The sequence below is a fragment of the Panulirus ornatus genome, chromosome 8 (genome assembly GCF_036320965.1).
Source record: "Panulirus ornatus isolate Po-2019 chromosome 8, ASM3632096v1, whole genome shotgun sequence".
In the NCBI taxonomy this organism is placed as follows: Eukaryota; Metazoa; Arthropoda; class Malacostraca; order Decapoda; family Palinuridae; genus Panulirus; species Panulirus ornatus.
The window spans coordinates 33,029,972-33,050,536 of NC_092231.1; the positions used below are offsets into that span (position 1 = coordinate 33,029,972).

The 20,565-nt window shown below is 41.1% G+C and overlaps 1 protein-coding gene across 7 annotated transcripts in view; it reads right to left on the reverse strand.

Moving 5' to 3' along the window:
• Window positions 1-247: 247 nt before the first annotated feature.
• LOC139749892 (uncharacterized) overlaps window positions 248-20,565 on the reverse strand; it is a 77,827-nt gene continuing 57,509 nt past the window's right edge. For all 7 annotated transcript variants that reach the window (XM_071664281.1, XM_071664276.1, XM_071664277.1 and 4 more), the window contains one exon: window positions 248-6,051. In XM_071664281.1, the coding sequence (XP_071520382.1) occupies window positions 2,835-4,973 (2,139 nt within the window). In that variant the 5' untranslated portion in view covers window positions 4,974-6,051 and the 3' untranslated portion in view covers window positions 248-2,834. The remainder of the gene's footprint in view (window positions 6,052-20,565) is intronic.

Genomic DNA, 20,565 nt, shown 5'->3' on the forward strand with positions numbered 1-20,565 from the left:
TTAGTAAGACCTCAACAATATTAACCTGTCTTGGTAAGACTTCAAAAATATTATGCTGTGCAGTTTTGAATGGATGATTATCTTGAAGGTATGATGAATGAAAAACTTGAAATGACCATTTGTCTATCAGGATATATAGATATCAAATCAATATCATCTTAAAAGTACAGACATGAGAACAGTATCTTCAAATGAATGAAGGGTCAAGAGGGAGACTTAGAATAGGATAATGAAACTAGGTAATCAAGAGAAATTTGCAACAATGTTTTTAATCCATATAAATCTTGATGGCTGCAATATGGAGCACAACATAAGTTGGATATGACAAAAGTAATACAGGTTGGTTGTTTACAGAGACTGGCTTGAATACCTTGGATGGACCATTGTCATTGTTATGTTTTTAGTGCTTTAATGTTTAAAGGTAGTTTGAATCAAATGAAACCCAATTATAAAGGGAGAATATATTGTCATTGATCAGTTTCAGATATTTCTACAAGAAATATTCTGTTTGTACAACTTGAGACATTTAGTGATAGACACAAAACCTAACAAAAAATACATATATATCAATGGCATTACACCATGTAAAGTTAATATACAAGCCTCACTTATAAGCAGATTCTAATAATTGAATGAGATGTAAACAATATGGTGGTAGTGGTGAATCTTTTTTTCTTTCAGAATAATCATCTGCATTAACACAGATTTTACCCAACCTTTGTAATAGAAAATACATTAGTCCAGTTGCCATAGTCAAATAGACTGTAATAAATAAACATAATTCTTTCAGCAATGGTTTACCACAGTTTATCATATATGTCAAATAAGTTGAAAATGAACTGCTAATCAATAAACTACAATCTTAATTACTTAAGACATAGGAGCCACCTCAATCACAAATGAGTTAGCATGCAAAATATACATGGAATTTCATCTAACAAAATATTTCATTACAACTGCAAAAAAGATAATGATGAAGGCAGCTGAGTCTTTTCCCTCAACACATTAAAGATAATGATGGATGCAGCAGAATGCTTTCCCTTAACACACTTAAGATCATGATGGAGGAGGCAGAGTGTTCTCCCTCAACACACCAAAGATAATGATGGAGGTAGGAGAGTGCTCCCCCTTAACACACCAACAATAATGATGGAGGTAGCAGAGTGTTCTCCCTCAACACACCAAAGATAATGATGGAGGAGGCAGAGTGTTCTCCCTCAACACACCAAAGATAATGATGGAGGAGGCAGAGTGTTCTCCCTCAACACACCAAAGATAATGATGGAGGAGGCAGAGTGTTCTCCCTCTACACAACAAAGATAACAATGGAGGTAGCAGAGTGTTCCCCTTAACATACCAACAATAATGATGGAGGTAGCAGAGTGTTCTCTCTCAACACACAAAAATTAATATGTTTCAGCAGACGGATAATTTCTTCATTATAGTTATTTCAGATGAGAATGAAAAAAGTATTTTACGAGTCATGAAATTGATGTAGACAATTTTTAGTCACCAGGAATGTGATGAAAATGACAGAAAGGTGATTCATTGGTCACTAGGAAGATGATGAAGCTAATGCAAGTGTTTCATTGGTCGAAAAGAAGATGGTGAAAATGGCACAGGATTTTCATGGGTCACTAGGAAGGTGAGGAAATGATACCAGTTTTTCACTGGTCACTAGAAAGGTGGTGAACCTAACTCAGATGTTTCACTGATCACTAGGAAGATGGTGAAACTAACAAAATTGTTTCATTGGTCACTAGGAAGGTGGTGAAACTGACAAAAGTGTTTCACTGGTCACTTGGAAGGTGGTGAAACTAACAAAAGTGTTTCATTGGTCACTAGGAAGGTGGTGAAACTAACAAAAGTGTTTCATTGGTCACTAGGAAGGTGGAGAAAATGATGTAGGTGTTCCATTGGTCATGTGAAAGGTGGTGAAACTGACACAGGTGTTTCACTGGCCACTAGTATAAATCACTAAAGAAATATACATACAAATACATCTATTGTTTCAATAAAGGTACTGAAAAGGTTAGGATAATTGTAGAAATATATAAATCATCTTAAGTTAATTATATGGTGTATAGCCCTGTTGGGGTGGGGGTGTTCACCCCTGCCCACCCACCTACCCCACTGACACACCCTTGGCCTAGTAGCATAAACCTTGACCAGAGGGAATATTAATGAAAGGCTTCTCTCCTTTATGAAAATTCATGACCTGCACTAACTCAGAACTCTAGAAGGCTCTTTGACTGTGAACATTTGGATGACCTCTTCCCTCTGTGAACAGCCATGTGCTGCACTTAAGTCCCCTGTTGGGGAGAGGTCTTTTGGCAATATGAACACTACTGGAACACATTAGGTGAAAATTATTTCTGTTTGCTTTTGTTTTCACAGCTGCTTTTGAAACCTTACACCATACACCTTTACACACACTAGTCTTCTCTTACATTTCCTTTGTTCCACCTCTTTGTCCTCTTTCCAAACCATCCTATAAACAATAAGTGAATATCAATATGACTTCTTTACCATATGAAGTCATGTGGCAGACTAAATTCGAATTCCTGGAGGGTCTTTTGGGGATATAATTATTCATAAGGCTGCATGCCTGTATAAAGAATCATGTGGTACATTGAATTCCTCTTCCTGGAAAAGGTCTTTTGGCAATGTTAACACTAATATAGCTTTTCTCCCATATGAGCAGTCATTTGCTCCTCTAAATTACTCCTACAGATCTCTTGGGCAATATGAACACTCATATGGCATTTGTTCTGGATGAACAGTCATGTGCCACAATAAATCACCCTTCTGGGAGAATGTAATTTTTGGTAATGTTAACATTCATATGGCTTCTCTCCTGTATGAACAGTCATGTGTCGTACTAAAGAGCCCCTCTGGGAGAATGTTTTTTGGCAATATGAACACACATACGGCTTCTCTCCCGTATGAACAGTCATGTGCCGCACTAAGTAACCCTTCCGAGAGAATGTCTTTTGGCAATGTGAACACTTATATGGCTTTATTCCTGTATGAATAGTCATGTGCTCCACTAAAGTTTTCCTACAAGAGAAAGTCTTTTGGCAATGTAGGCACTCATATGGCTTCTCTCCTGTATGAACAGTCATGTGCCGCATTAATTTACCTTTCCAAGAAAATGTCTTTTGGCATTGTGAACATTCATATGGCTTCACTCCTGTATGAACAGTTATGTGCTGCACTAAATTTCTCCTATGAGAGAAAATCTTTTGGCAATATGAACACTCGTATGGCTTCTCTCCTGTATGACCAGTCATGTGCCGCAATAAACCACTCTTACGGGAGAATGTCTTTTGGCAGTACGAACATTCATAAGGCTTCTCTCCTGTATGAACAGTCATATGCTGTGCCAAAGTACTCCTATGAGAGAATGTCTTTTGGCAATATGAACACTCATATGGCTTTTCACCTGTATGAACATTCATATGCTGTGCTAAAGTACTCCTCTGGGAGAACGTTTTTTGGCAATGTGAACACTCATATGGCTTCTCTCCTGTATGAACAGTCATGTGCCGTATTAATTTACCCTTCCAAGAGAATGTCTTTTGACACTGTGAACATTCATATGATTTCACTCCCACATGAACAGTCATGTGCTTCACTAAATTTCTCCTATGAGAGAAGATCTTCTGGCAATGTGAACACTTATATGGCTTCTCTCCTATATGAAGAGTCATGTGCCGCACTAAATTTCCCCTCAGGGAGAATGTCTTTTTGCAATCTGAACACTCATATGGCTTCTCTCCTGTGTGAACAGTTGTATGCTGTACTAATTTACTCCTCTGGGAGAATGTCTTTTGGCAAATCAAAGATTCAGCCGGCTTCTCTTTTGTATGAACAGTCATATGATATGCTAAAGTACTCCTCTGGGAGAAGGTCTTTTGGCAATATGAACACTCATATGGCTTCTCTCCTGTATGCACAGTCATATGTTGCACTAAAGTGCTCCTCTGGGAGAATGTCTTTTGGCAATGTGTACATTCAAATGGCTTCTCTCCTGTATGAACAGTCATGTGCCGTACTACAACACTTCTCTGGGAAAATGTCTTTTGGCAATGTGAACACTCGTGTAGCTTTTCGCCTGTATGAATAGTCATGTGTTGCACTAAGTGATGCTTCTGGGAGAATGCCTTTTGGCAATGTGAACACTCATATGGCTTCTCTCCAGTATGAATAGTCATGTGCCGCACTAAAAGACTCCTCTGGTAAAATGTCTTTTGGCAATGTGAACACTCATGTAGCTTTTTTCCCGTATGAATAGTCATGTGCCGTACTAAAACACTCCTCTGGGAAAATTTCCTTTGGCAATGTGAACACTCATATGGCTTCTCTCCTGTATGAACAGCTGTGTGTTGCACTAAAGTACTCCTCCGGGAGAATGTCATTTGGCAATATGAACACTCATATGGCTTCTCTCCTGTATGAACAGTCATGTGCTGCACTAAATTTCTTCTACGAGAGAAGATCTTCTGACAATGTGAACACTCATATGGCTTTTCTCCTATATGAATAGTCATGTGCTGCCCTAAAAGATGCTTCTGGGAGAATGCCTTTAGGCAATGTGAACACTCATACAGTTTCTCTAAAGTATGAACAGTCAAGTGCTTCACTAAATCATCATTCTGAGAGAATGTCTTTTGGCAATGTGAACACTCATATGGCTTCTCTACAGTATGAACAGTCAAGTGCTTCACTAAATCACCATTCTCGGAGAATGTCATTTGGCAATGTGAACACTCATATGGATTCTCTCCTGAATGAACAGTCATACGCTGCACCAAATCACCATTTTGAGAAAATGCCTTTTGCAAGTGTGAACATTCATATGCCTTCTCTCCAATATGAATAGACATGTTTGGCACTAAATTACTCCTCTGGGAGAATGCCTTTTGGGAATGTGAACGTTCATATGACTTCTCTCTTATCTGAATAGTCATGTGCTAAGGTAAATCAGTCCATGCTGCACTAAATTACTCCTCTTGGAGAGGGTATTTTGGCAGTGTGTACATTTTTATAACCTTTTTTCATCTTTATGAATTGTCATCGGCTGCATCAAATTACTTTTTCCAGTAGGCACAGCAAACATTTAAACTATTTCTCACACAAACTTTTATGCCCCCACTAAGTTTATATGTTTGGTTTAAACCTTTTTGGCATCTCTCATTCATGTGTTAGAACATATGCCTTTTCAAGATAGAATTCTTTGGGAATGTTCTCATACATTGTGAATATTCAACTCGTTTCCCCTAAATAATGAAATCTCAAAATGATACAGCAGAGAGCATCAACTGACCAATATGTGTGAGAGGAGCACAATACTAGTGAGAGAAACACCAGTCTCAACTCACCCTATTCCTGGTGACCCAGGATCAACTGCAGAAACTGAACCGCTCACAGTGATTCTGTGGTGAAGCATAAAGCAGCTTAAGGTATAAATCATACTTTCCAGAGTGAGGTCAAACACTACACCCTCCAACTAAACATTGCCTGGAAGATATGCCCGTTACCCTAGATAATATTCTATATTTGTTTTAATTCATTAAAAGTCCAGCAGTCTCTCTGGGTGCTCACCCCAAGTAATTACATTGTTCTTGTCGTTAATATTTCATTTCTAAGCTAATGTCACTTCAGAATTGTTACTCATATTGTTCCTACTGCCTCTATCGTTGTTGTTGCTATATTTTCTTACTGTTACTAATGTTCCTCAGATACTGTTGTTGCTACAGCTCTAAATATCTACAATCTTCTTTATTGATTCTGCTTCTGTATCTAATGATGCTACTCTTGTTTTGAGGAGCACTGCTTCTGATTTCATCTATACTGCTCCTGTTTTTGCTGATGCAGCTTCAGTTTTTACTAATGCTGCTCTAGTTTTAAGTAAATGCTACAAATATCATATTCCATTCTTGTGGTACTAATGCTGCTCTAGTTTTAAGTATATGCTACAAATATCATATTCCATTCTTGTGGTAATCTTGGAGGCTCATGTCATGTTCTTGAGCTGAACATAAAAATCTGCCAAAGAGAAAAGAGTAAAATTCACATTATTCATTGAAGATAATACATAATAGACCCCTTGCATCAGTGGCTGCCAACAGGTAAAGATAAAAGCTTTACATCATAAGCTTATCATACACAAAATGAAGTTGTCATTATTTGGTACTAACACTATACTGAACCCAAGTCTTTCATGTATAAAGTCAGCACTATAAATGGATGAAATTCTTTGCATCAGACATTGCTTTTCAGTAAAGAAAACATAACAAACATCAAATATTCATGACATATGCAAGAACTCTAACGTCAAATCCTAGCCAACATACGTAAATAAGATCCTTAAGTTTGATTTTCAATATTACACAAATGTAAAAACCTTAATATTAGGAGTTAAACATGTACCGACGACAGATACTTATCAAAAATTCCATATGAATAATATTATCAATTTGTACTTCATAAACACCAAATAAAAAGGGTGTGGTTGAGAAAGCAGAAGAGAGTGTGTTGAAATGGTTTTGTCACATGGAGAGAATGGGTGAGGAAAGATTGACAAAGAGGATATATTTGTCAGAGGTGGAGGGAAGAAGGAAAAGTGGGAGACCAAACTGAAAGTGGAAGGATGGAGCGAGAAGGAATCTCAGTGATCGGGGCCTGAACATGCAGGAGGGTGAAAGGCGTGCAAGGAATAGAGCAAGTAGGAACAATGTGGTATACCTGGGTGGACGCGCTGGCAATGGATTGAACCAGGGCATGTGAAGCATCTGGGGTAAACCATGGTAAGTTTTGTGGGGCCTGGATGTGGAAAGGGAGCTGTGGTTTCAGTGCATTACACATGACAGCTAGAGAGTGGAAGTGAAGAAATGTGGCCTTTTTCTGTCTGTTCCTAGTGCTACAGAGAGAGAGAGAGAGAGAGAGAGAGAGAGAGAGAGAGAGAGAGAGAGAGAGAGAGAGAGAGAGAGAGAGAGAGAGAGAGAGAGGGAGAGAGAGAGAGAGGAGAGAGAGAGAGAGGAGAGAGAGAGAGAAGAGAGAGAAAGAGAGGAGAGAGAAAGAGAGGAGAGAGAGAGAGAGAGAGAGAGAGAGAGAGAGAGAGAGAGAGAGAGAGAGAGAGAGAGAGAGAGAGGAGAGAGAGAGGGGGGGGGGAGGAAGGGAGAGAGGGAGGGAGAGGGAATGGATGAAGGTAGTATGAATATGTACATGTGCATACATGTATATGTCTGTGTATGTATATGCATGTATACGTTAAAATGTATAAGTACATATATGTGAATGTGTGGGCTTTTATGTATATACATGTGTATGTGGGTGGGTTGGGCCATTCTTTCGTCTGTCTCCTTGCACTACCTCGTTAATGCAGGAGACGGTGATTAAGTATGATATAATATTTCTTTCTTTCTTTCATACTATTCGCCATTTCCCGCGCTAGCGAGGTGGCGCTAAGAACAGAGGACTGGGCTTTTGAGGGAACATCCTCACCTGGCCCCCTTCTCTGTCCCTTCCCTTGGAAAATTAAAAAAAAACGAAAGGGGAGGATTTCCAGCCCCCCGCTCCCTTCCCTTTTTGTTGCCTTCTACAACATGCAGGGAATACGTGGGAAGTATTCTTTCTCCCCTATCCCCAGGGATAAAATATATAATATATAATATATAATATAAAAACAATAATAATGATAATAATAATCATAATAATAATAACAATAATAATAATAATAATGATAATAATAATAATGATAATAATAATAACAACAACAACAATAGCAATAATAATAATATTTATATTTATTTATTATACTTTGTCGCTGTCTCCCGCGTTTGCGAGGTAGCGCAAGGAAACAGACGAAAGAAATGGCCCAACCCCCCCCCCATACACATGTATATACATACGTCCACACACGCAAATATACATACCTACACAGCTTTCCATGGTTTACCCCAGACGCTTCACATGCCTTGATTCAATCCACTGACAGCAGGTCAACCCCGGTATACCACATCGCTCCAATTCACTCTATTCCTTGCCCTCCTTTCACCCTCCTGCATGTTCAGGCCCCGATCACACAAAATCTTTTTCACTCCATCTTTCCACCTCCAATTTGGTCTCCCTCTTCTCCTCGTTCCCTCCACCTCCGACACATATATCCTCTTGGTCAATCTTTCCTCACTCATTCTCTCCATGTGCCCAAACCACTTCAAAACACCCTCTTCTGCTCTCTCAACCACGCTCTTTTTATTTCCACACATCTCTCTTACCCTTACGTTACTCACTCGATCAAACCACCTCACACCACACATTGTCCTCAAACATCTCATTTCCAGCACATCCATCCTCCTGCGCACAACTCTATCCATAGCCCACGCCTCGCAACCATACAACATTGTTGGAACCACTATTCCTTCAACCATACCCATTTTTGCTTTCCGAGATAATGTTCTCGACTTCCACACATTCTTCAAGGCCCCCAGAATTTTCGCCCCCTCCCCCACCCTATGATCCACTTCCGCTTCCATGGTTCCATCCGCTGCCAGATCCACTCCCAGATATCTAAAACACTTCACTTCCTCCAGTTTTTCTCCATTCAAACTCACCTCCCAATTGACTTGACCCTCAACCCTACTGTACCTAATAACCTTGCTCTTATTCACATTTACTCTTAACAATAATAATAATAATAATAATAATAATAATAATAATAATAATAATAATAATAATAATAATAAAAATATGTATATGGTTCTCAGTGAATGTAGGTTTGCGGCAGGGGTGTGTGATGTCTCCATGGTTGTTTAATTTGTTTATGGATGGGGTTGTTAGGGAGGTAAATGCAAGAGTTTTGGAAAGAGGGGCAAGTATGAAGTCTGTTGGGGATGAGAGAGCTTGGGAAGTGAGTCAGTTGTTGTTCGCTGATGATACAGCGCTGGTGGCTGATTCATGTGAGAAACTGCAGAAGCTGGTGACTGAGTTTGGTAAAGTGTGTGGAAGAAGAAAGTTAAGAGTAAATGTGAATAAGAGCAAGGTTATTAGGTACAGTAGGGTTGAGGGTCAAGTCAATTGGGAGGTCAGTTTGAATGGAGAAAAACTGGAGGAAGTGAAGTGTTTTAGATATCTGGGAGTGGATCTGGCAGCGGATGGAACCATGGAAGCGGAAGTGGATCATAGGGTGGGGGAGGGGGCGAAAATTCTGGGGGCCTTGAAGAATGTGTGGAAGTCGAGAACATTATCTCGGAAAGCAAAAATGGGTATGTTTGAAGGAATAGTGGTTCCAACAATGATGTATGGTTGCGAGGCGTGGGCTATGGATAGAGTTGTGCGCAGGAGGATGGATGTGCTGGAAATGAGATGTTTGAGGACAATGTGTGGTGTGAGGTGGTTTGATCGAGTGAGTAACGTAAGGGTAAGAGAGATGTGTGGAAATAAAAGGAGCGTGGTTGAGAGAGCAGAAGAGGGTGTTTTGAAGCAGTTTGGGCACATGGAGAGAATGAGTGAGGAAAGATTGACCAAGAGGATATATGTGTCGGAGGTGGAGGGAACGAGGAGAAGAGGGAGACCAAATTGGAGGTGGAAAGATGGAGTGAAAAAGATTTTGTGTGATCAGGGCCTGAACATGCAGGAGGGTGAAAGGAGGGCAAGGAATAGAGTGAATTGGAGCGATGTGGTATACTGGGGTTGACGTGCTGTCAGTGGATTGAATCAAGGCATGTGAAGCATCTGGGGTAAACCATGGAAAGCTGTGTAGGTATGTATATTTGTGTGTGTGGACGTATGTATATACATGTGTATGGGGGGGGGTTGGGCCATTTCTTTCGTCTGTTTCCTTGCGCTACCTCGCAAACGCGGGAGACAGCGACAAAGTACAATAAAAAATATATAAAAATGTATATGTATATGTGAATGTGTGGGCTTTTATGTATATATATGTGTATGTGGGTTGGTTGGGCCATTCTTTCGTCTGTCTCCTTGCGCTATCTCGTTAATGCGGGAGACGGTGATTAAGTATGATATAATATATAATATAAAAACAATAATAATGATAATAATAATAAGAATGATAATAATAATAATAATAATAATCTTTCTTTCTTTCATACTATTCGCCATTTCCCGTGTTAGCGAGGTAGCGTTAAGAACAGAGGACTGGGCCTTTGAGGGAATATCCTCACTTGGCCCCTTTCTCTGGTCCTTCTTTTGGAAAATAAAAAAAAAAAAAATCGAGAGGGGAGGATTTCCAGCCACCCGCTCCCTCCCCTTTTAGTCACCTTCTACGACATGCAGGGAATACATGGGAAGTATTCTTTCTCCCCTATCCCAGGGATATATATATATATATATCTATTATTTATTTTCTTTTGCTTTGTCGCTGTCTCCCGCGTTTGCGAGGTAGCGCAAGGAAACAGACGAAAAAAGTGGCCCAACCCACCCCCATACACATGTATATACATACACGTCCACACACGCAAATATACATACCTATACATCTCAATGTACACATATATATACACACACAGACACATACATATATACCCATGCACACAATTCACACTGTCTGCCCTTATTCATTCCCATCGCCACCTCGCCACACATGGAATACCATCCCCCTCCCCCCCTCATGTGTGCGAGGTATCGCTAGGAAAAGACAGCAAAGGCCCCATTTGTTCACACTCAGTCTCTAGCTGTCATGCAATAATGCCCGAAACCACAGCTCCCTTTCCACATCCAGGCCCCACACAACTTTCCATGGTTTACCCCAGATGCTTCACATGCCCTGATTCAATCCACTGACAGCACGTCAACCCCGGTATACCACATCGATCCAATTCACTCTATTCCTTGCCCGCCTTTCATTCTCCTCCATGTTCAGGCCCCGATCACTCAAAATCTTTTTCACTCCATCTTTCCACCTCCAATTTGGACTCCCACTTCTCCTCGTTCCCTCCACCTCCGACACATATATCCTCTTGGTCAATCTTTCCTCACTCATTCACTCCATGTGCCCAAACCATTTCAAAACACCCTCTTCTGCTCTCTCAACCACGCTCTTTATATTTCCACACATCTCTCTTACCCTTACATTACTTACTCGATCAAATCACCTCACACCACACATTGTCCTCAAACATCTCATTTCCAGCACTTCCACCCTCCTGCGCACAACTCTATCCATAGCCCACGCCTCGCAACCATACAACATTGTTGGAACCACTATTCCTTCAAACATACCCATTTTTGCTTTCCGAGATAATGTTCTCAACTTCCACACATTCTTCAAGGCTCCCATTTTTGCCCCCTCCCCCACCCTATGATTCCCTTCTGCTTCCATGGTTCCATCCACTGCCAGATCCACTCCCAGATATCTAAAACACTTTACTTCCTCCAGTTTTTCTCCATTCAAACTTACCTCCCAATTGACTTGACCCTCAACCCTACTGTACCTAATAACCTTGCTCTTATTCACATTTACTCTTAACTTTCTTCTTTCACACACTTTACCAAACTCAGTCACCAGCTTCTGCAGTTTCTCACATGAATCAGCCACCAGCGCTGTATCATCAGCGAACAACAATTGACTCACTTCCCAAGCTCTCTCATGCACAACAGACCTCATACCTGCCCCCCTTTCCAAAACTCTTGCATTCACCTCCCTAATAGCCCCATCCATAAACAAATTAAACAACCATGGAGACATCACACACCCCTGCCGCAAACCTACATTCACTGAGAACCAATCACTTTCCTCTCTTCCTACACGTACACATGCCTTACATCCTCGATAAAAACTTTTCACTGCTTCTAACAACTTGCCTACCACACCATATATTCTTAATACCTTCCACAGAGCATCTCTATCAACTCTATCATATGCCTTCTCCAGATCCATAAATGCTACATACAAATCCATTTGCTTTTCTAAGTATTTCTCACATACATTCTTCAAAGCAAACACCTGATCCACACATCCTCTACCACTTCTGAAACCACACTGCTCTTCCCCAATCTGATGCTCTGTACATGCCTTCACCCTCTCAATCAATACCCTCCCATATAATTTACCAAGAATACTCAACAAACTTATACCTCTGTAATTTGAGCACTCACTCTTATCCCCTTTGCCTTTGTACAATGGCACTATGCAAGCATTCTGCCAATCCTCAGGCACCTCACCATGAGTCATACATACATTAAATAGCCTTACCAACCAGTCAACAATACAGTCACCCCCTTTTTTAATAGATTCCACTGCAATACCATCCAAACCTGCTGCCTTGCCGGCTTTCATCTTCCGCAAAGCTTTTACTACCTCTTCTCTGTTTACCAAATCATTTTCCCTGACCCTCTCACTTTGCACACCACCTTGACCAAAACACCCTATATCTGCCACTCTATCATCAAACACATTCAACAAACCTTCAAAATACTCACTCCATCTCCTCACATCACCACTACTTGTTATCACCTCCCCATTAGCCCACTTCACTGAAGTTCCCATTTGCTCCCTTGTATTACGCACTTTATTTACCTCCTTCCAGAACATCTTTTTATTCTCCCTAAATTTAATGATACTCTCTCACCCCAACTCTCATTTGCCGTCTTTTTCACCTCTTGCACCTTTCTCTTGACCTCCTGTCTCTTTCTTTTATACTTCTCCCACTCAATTGCATTTTTCCCCTGCAAAAATCGTCCAAATGCCTCTCTCTTCTCTTCACTAATAATCTTACTTCTTCATCCCACCACTCGCTACCCTTTCTAATCAACCCACCTCCCACGCTTCTCATGCCACAAGCATCTTTTGCGCAATCCATCACTGATTCCCTAAATACATTCCATTCCTCCCCCACTCCCCTTACTTCCATTATTCTCACCTTTTTCCATTCTGTACTCAGTCTCTCCTGGTACTTCCTCACACAAGTCTCCTTCCCAAGCTCACTTACTCTCACCACCCTCTTCACCCCAACATTCACTCTTCTTTTCTGAAAACCCATACAAATCTTCACCTTAGCCTCCACAAGATAATGATCAGACATCCCTCCAGTTGCACCTCTCAGCACATTAACATCCAAAAGTCTCTCTTTCACACGCCTGTCAATTAACACGTAATCCAATAACGCTCTCTGGCCATCTCTCCTATTTACATACGTATACTTATGTATATCTCGCTTTTTAAACCAGTTATTCCCAATCACCAGTCCTTTTTCAGCATATAAATCTACAAGCTCTTCACCATTTCCATTTACAACACTGAACACCCCATGTATACCAATTATTCCCTCAACTGCCACATTACTCACCTTTGCATTCAAATCACCCATCACTATAACCCGGTCTTGTGCATCAAAACCACTAACACACTCATTCAGCTGCTCCCAAAACACTTGCCTCTCATGATCTTTCTTCTCATGCCCAGGTGCATATGCACCAATAATCATCCATCTCTCTCCATCAACTTTCAGTTTTACCCATATTAATCGAGAATTTACTTTCTTACATTCTATCACATACTCCCACAACTCCTGTTCCAGGAGTACTGCTACTCCTTCCCTTGCTCTTGTCCTCTCAATAATAATAATAATAATAATAATAATAATAATAATAATAATAATAAGGGAAGTGGGGGAGAATGGGATGTATTTAGGGAAGCAGTGATGGCTTGCGCAAAAGATGCTTGTGGCATGAGAAGCGTTGGAGGTGGGTTGATTAGAAAGGGTAGCGAGTGGTGGGATGAAGTAAGCTTATTAGTGAAAGAGAAGAGAGAGGCGAAAATCCTGGGAGCCTTGAAGAATGTGTGGAAGTCGAGAACATTACATCCGAAAGCAAAAATGGCTATGTTTGAAGGAATAGTGGTTCCAGCAATGTTGTATGGTTGCGAGGCGTGGGCTATGGATAGAATTGTGAGCAGGAGGGTGGATGTGCTGGAAATGAGATGTCTGAGGACAATATGTGGTGTGAGGTGGTTTGATCGAGTAAGTAATGTAAGGGTAAGAGAGATGTGTGGAAATAAAAAGACCGTGGTTGAGAGAGCAGAAGAGGGTGTTTTGAAATGGTTTGGGCACATGGAGAGAATGAGTGAAGTAAGATTGACCAAGAGGATATATGTGTCGGAGGTGGAGGGAACGAGGAGAAGTGGGAGACCAAATTGGAGGTGGAAAGATGGAGCGAAAAAGATTTTGAGTGATCAAGGCCTGAACATGCAGGAGGGTGAAAGGAGGGCAAGGAATAGAGTGAATTGGATCGATGTGGTATACCGGGGTCGACGTACTGTCAATGGATTGAATCAGGGCATGTGAAACATCTGGGGTAAACCATGGAAAGTTCTGCGGGGCCTGGATGTGGAAAGGGAGCTGTGGTTTCGGGCATTATTGCATGACAGCTGGAGACTGAGTGTGAGCGAATGGGGCCTTTGCTGTCTTTTCCTGGTGCTTCCTCGCGCACATGAGGGGGGAGGGGGATGTTACTCCGTGTGTGGCAGGGTGGCGATGGGGGTGAGTAGGGGCAGACAGTGTGAATTGTGTGCATGTGTGTATATGTGTGTGTCTGTGTGTGTATATATGTGTGTACGTTGGGATGTATGGGTGTGTATGTTTGCGTGTGTGGACGTGTGTGTGTGTGCATGTGTGTGGGGGTGGGTTGGGCCATTTCTTTCGTCTGTTTCCTTGCTCTAACTCACAGGTGCGGGAGACAGCAACAAAGCAAAATAAATAATAATAATAATAATAATAATAATAATAATAATAATAATAATAATAATAATAATAATAATACTTAGAAATACTTAGAAAAGCAAATGGATTTGTATGTAGCATTTATGGATCTGGAGAAGGCATATGATAGAGTTGATAGAGATGCTCTGTGGAAGGTATTAAGAATATGTGGTGTGGGAGGCAAGTTGTTAGAAGCACTAAAAGTTTTTATCGAGGATGTAAGGCATGTGTACGTGTTGGAAGAGAGGAAAGTGATTGGTTCTCAGTGAATGTAGGATTGCGGCAGGGGTGTGTGATGTCTCCATGGTTGTTTAATTTGTTTATGGATGGGGTTGTTAGGGAGGTGAATGCAAGAGTCCTGGAAAGAGGGGCAAGTATGAAGTCTGTTGGGGATGAGAGAGCTTGGGAAGTGAGTCAGTTGTTGTTCACTGATGATACAGCGCTGGTGGCTGATTCATGTGAGAAACTGCAGAAGCTGGTGACTGAGTTTAGTAAAGTGTGTGAAAGAAGAATGTTAAGAGTAAATGTGAATAAGAGCAAGGTTATTAGGTACAGTAGGGTTGAGGGTCAAGTCAATTGGGAGGTAAGTTTGAATGAAGAAAAACTGGAGGAAGTAAAGTGTTTTAGATATCTGGGAGTGGATCTGGCAGCGGATGGAACCATGGAAGCGGAAGTGGATCATAGGGTGGGGGAGGGGGAGAAAATCCTGAGAGCCTTGAAGAATGTGTGGAAGTCGAGAACATTATCTCGGAAAGCAAAAATGGGTATGTTTGAAGTAATAGTGGTTCCAACAATATTGTATGGTTGCGAGGCGTGGGCTATGGATAGAGTTGTGCGCAGGAGGATGGATGTGCTGGAAATGAGATGTCTGAGGACAATGTGTGGTGTGAGGTGGTTTGATCGAGTAAGTAATGTAAGGGTAAGAGAGATGTGTGGAAACAAAAAGAGCGTGGTTGAGAGAGCAGAAGAGGGTGTTTTGAAATGGTCTGGGCACATGGAGAGAATGAGTGAGGAAAGATTGACCAAGAGGATATATGTGTCGGAGGTGGAGGGAATGAGGAAAAGTGGGAGACCAAATTGGAGGTGGAAAGATGGAGTGAAAAAGATTTTGTGTGATCGGGGCCTGAACATGCAGGAGGGTGAAAGGAGGGCAAGGAATAGAGTGAATTGGATCGATGTGGTATACCGGGGTTGACGTGCTGTCAGTGGATTGAATCAGGGCATGTGAAGCGTCTGGAGTAAACCATGGAAAGCTGGGTAGGTATGTATATTTGCGTGTGTGGACGTGCATGTATATACATGTGTATGGGGGTGGGTTGGGCCATTTCTTTCATCTGTTTCCTTGCGCTACCTCGCAAATGCGGGAGACAGCGACAAAGCAAAAAAAAAAAAAAAATAATAATAATAATAATAATAATAATAATAATAATAATAATAAGGGTTGAGGGTCAAGTCAATTGGGAGGTGAGTTTGAATGGTGAAAAACTGGAGGAAGTGAAGTGTTTTAGATATCTGGGAGTGGATCTGTCAGCGGATGGAACCATGGAAGCGAACCATGGAAGCGGAAGTGGATCATAGGGTGGGGGAGGGGGCGAAAATTTTGGGAGCCTTGAAAAATGTGTGGAAGTCGAGAACATTATCCCGGAAAGCAAAAATGGGTATGTTTGAAGGAATAGTAGTTTCAACAATGTTGTATGGTTGCGAGGCGTGGGCTATGGATAGAGTTGTGCGCAGGAGGATGGATGTGCTGGAAATGAGATGTTTGAGGACAATGTGTGGTGTGAGGTGGTTTGATCGAGTAAGTAACGTAAGGGTAAGAGAGATGTGTGGAAATAAAAAGAGCGTGGTTGAGAGAGCAGAAGAGGGTGTTTTAAAATGGTTTGGGCACATGGAGAGAATGAGTGAGGAAAGATTGACCAAGAGGATATATGTGTCGGAGGTGGAGGGAACGAGGAGAAGAGGGAGACCAAATTGGAGGTGGAAAGATGGAGTGAAAAAGATTTTGTGTGATCAGGGCCTGAACATGCAGGAGGGTGAAAGGAGGGCAAGGAATAGAGTGAATTGGAGCGATGTGGTATACAGGGGTTGACGTGCTGTCAGTGGATTGAATCAAGGCATGTGAAGCGTCCGGGGTAAACCATGGAAAGCTGTGTAGGTATGTATATTTGTGTGTGTGGACGTGTGTATGTACATGTGTATGGGGGGGGTTGGGCCATTTCTTTCGTCTGTTTCCTTGCGCTACCTCGCAAACGCGGGAGACAGCGACAAAGTATAAAAAAAAAAAAAAAAAAAAAAAAAAAAAAATAATAATAATAATAATAATAATAATAATAACAACAACAACAACAACAACAAAAACAACAGCAATATTAATAATAATAATAATAATAATAATAATAATAATAAAAATATGGAAGGAGTAGTACTAGCCTCGAAACAGTTGTGGGAGTGTGTGATAGAGTGTAAGGAATTTTTTCTGGACTGATGTGGGTAAAGCTGAAAGTGGATGGTGTGAGATGGGAGATCAATTATTGGTGCTTATGCACCTGGCCATAAGAAGAGAGATCACGAAAGGCAAGTGTTTTGGGAAGAGTTGAGGGAGTGTGTCAGCAGTTTAGGTGCGCTAGACCAGGTAATAGTGATGGGTGATTTAAATGCCAACATAAGTAAAGTGGCAATTCAGGTTACAATTGGCGAGCATGGAATAGTAGGTACAATGAATGGAAATAGTGAAGAGCTTGTGGAGTTATGTATTGAAAAAAAAATAAACTGGTGATTGGGAGTACCTAGTTTAAAAAGAGAAATACACACAATACATATGTGAGCAGACAAGATGGCCATGGGGCATTATTAGATTTACGTATAAATTGATTGGCATGTAAAAGAGAGACTTCTGGATGTAAATGTGTGGAGAGAGGCAGCTAGTGGGATATCTGGTCACAATCTTGTGGAGAAAAGGGTGAAGATTTATAGAGGTTTGGAAAAGAGGAGAATGTTTGGCAGAAGAGAAAGGTGAGAGTAAATGAGCTTGGAAAGGACCCATGTGTGTAGAAATACCAGGAGAGATTGAGGGTAGAATGGTAAAAGGTGAGACCAAATGAAGTGAGGGAGTGGATGAGAAATGGGAGGTATTGATGGAAGCAGTAATGGCATGTGCAACAATGAATAGGGAATGCGAAAGGTGGGAGGTGGGTAGATTGGAAAAAGTAGTGAATGGTGGAAAGTAAAGTTGCCAGTGAAAGAGCAAATAGAGGCTTTTGGGTGGTACTTACAAGAAAGGAGTGCAAATGACTGGGAGATGTATAAAAAAAGGTGGCAGAAGGTCAAGAGGAAGGTGTAGGGACTGAAAATTAAGGCAAATGAAAGTTGGGATGAGAGAATCACTAAATTCTAGGGAGAATTAAAAGATGACTTGGAATAAGGTAAATAAGATGCAAATGACTAGAGAACAAATGGGAACATTGATGAAGGGGACAAAAGGGGAAATGATAACATGTTGTGATGGAGTGAGGAGGAGATGGAGTGAGTATTTTGAAGGATTGCTGAACGTTTTTGATGATAAAGTGGTAGATGTAGGGTGTTTTGGTCATGTTGGTATGTAAAGTGAGAGACTCATAGAGAGTGATTTGGTGAAGAGATAAGAGGTGGTAAAAGCCTTGCGAATGATGAAATTCGGCAAGGCAGCAGAATGGAATGGTTTTGCACTTGAATTTATTAAGATAGGGAGCAACTGTGTTCATTGACTGGTTGGTAAGGAAATTGAATGTATCTATAGTTCATGATGAAGTGCCTGAGGATTGGAGGAATGCATGAATAGCACCAGTGTATAAAGGAAAAGGGGATAAAGGTGAGTGTTCAAAATAAAGAGGCATAAGCTTGTTAAGTATACCTGGTAAACTGTATGGGAGGGTACTGATTGAGAGGGTGAAGGCATGTACAATGCAGCAGACTGCAGAGGAGCAGTGTGGTTTCTGGAGTGGTATAGGATGTGTGGATCAGGTGTTTCCTTTCAAGAACATATATAAGAAATACTTAAAAAAAAGATGGATTTGCATGTGGCATTTATGGATCTTGAGAACGCAAATGACTGGGTTGACAGAGATGCTTTGTGGAAGGTATTAAGAATATATGAAGTGGAACGTAAACTGCTAGAAGCATTGAAAAGCTTTTATCAAAGATGTAGAAAGTAGAAAGAGAAGAGAGTGATTGGTTCCCAGGAAGGTCAATCTGCAGCAAGGGTGTGTGGTATCACCATAGTCAGTTAATTTGTTTATGGATGGGATGGTGAGGGAGGTAAATGCAAGAGTTCTGAAGAAGGATGATTATGCAGTCTGTTGGGAAAGAGAGGGGACCAGGAAGTGAGTCAGTTATTGTTCACTGATGATAGAGCATTGGTGGCTGACTCAAGTGAGAAACTGCTGAAGTTGGTGACTGAGTTTGGAAGAGTTTGTGAAGGGAGAAAGGTGAGAGTAAATGTGAGTAAGAGCAAGGTTATTAGATTCACCAGGGTTGAGGGACATTTTAGTTAAGATGTACGTTTGAATGGAGATAAATTGGAGGAAGTGTAGTGCTTTAGATATACGGGAGTGGATTTGGCAGTGAAGTGTAACTGTGTGAGCGGAAGTAAGTCATAGAGTTGGGGAAATGGCGAAAGTTATGGGAGCGATGAAGAAAGTGCAGAAAGAGAGAACATTACCTTGAAGAGCAAAAATGGGTATGTTTGAAGGAATAGTAGTTCCAACAATATTATATGGCTGTGAGACATGGGCGATAGATACAGGAGTGCGGAGAGTGGATGGGTTGGAAATAGAATGTATAAGGACAATATGTGGTGTGAGGTAGTTTGATCAAGTAAGTAACATGAGGGTAAGAGAGATGTGTGGTTATAAAAAGAGTGTGGTTGAGATAGCAGAAGAGGATGTGTTGAAATGGTTTGGACACATCGAGAGAATGAGTGAAGTAAGTTTGACATAGAGGATATAAGTCTCTGAAGTGGAGGGAACAAGAAGTTGGAGACCAAATTGGAGGTGGAAGGATAGAGTGAAAAAGATTCTAAGCAACCAGGACCTGAACATACAGAAGGGTGAAAAGCATGCACAGAATATAGTAAATTGGAACTAGGTGGTATACCCTGGGTCAACGTGCCGTCAATGAGCTGAGCCTGGGCATGTGAAACATCTGAATTGGATTGGAATATAAAAATTTAGCCTCATAAGCCAAGCACTGGAGCATCTAATACTATTCAGCACTCTAAATACTGTTTAGAATAGTCTTTCCAACAAATTCATTTTTGCCAAACCAAAAGGGGTTCCTCCCCTGGCTCTAACAGATGACCAGATCCAGCTTTGACATACCAAGAAAAGAAAAACAAAAAGTATAGGGGAAAAATAGCTTACATATTTTCATCTCAGAGCTCAAGCTCGACCTTTGCAACATGATTAAACCTACCAGGGAAAGGGAAATCCCAGTGCTGTAGCTCAAGTCATCATTCCTCCATACAAACCGCACCACCACGTCCAGGGGGTCACAAGGTTTTTAGATGAAGGCGAGCAACTATGAATATATATATATATATATATATATATATATCTTTTTTTTCTTTCAAACTATTCGCCATTTCCCGCATTAGCGAGGTAGCGTTAAGAACAGAGGACTGGGCCTTTGAGAGAATACCCTCACCTGGCCCAATTCTCTGTTCCTTCTTTTGAAAAAAAAAAAAAAAAAAAAAACGAGAGGGGAGGATTTCCAGCCCCCCGCTCCCTCCCCTTTTAGTCGCCTTCTACGACATGCAGGGAATACGTGGGAAGTATTCTTAATCCCCTATACCCAGGGAAATATATAT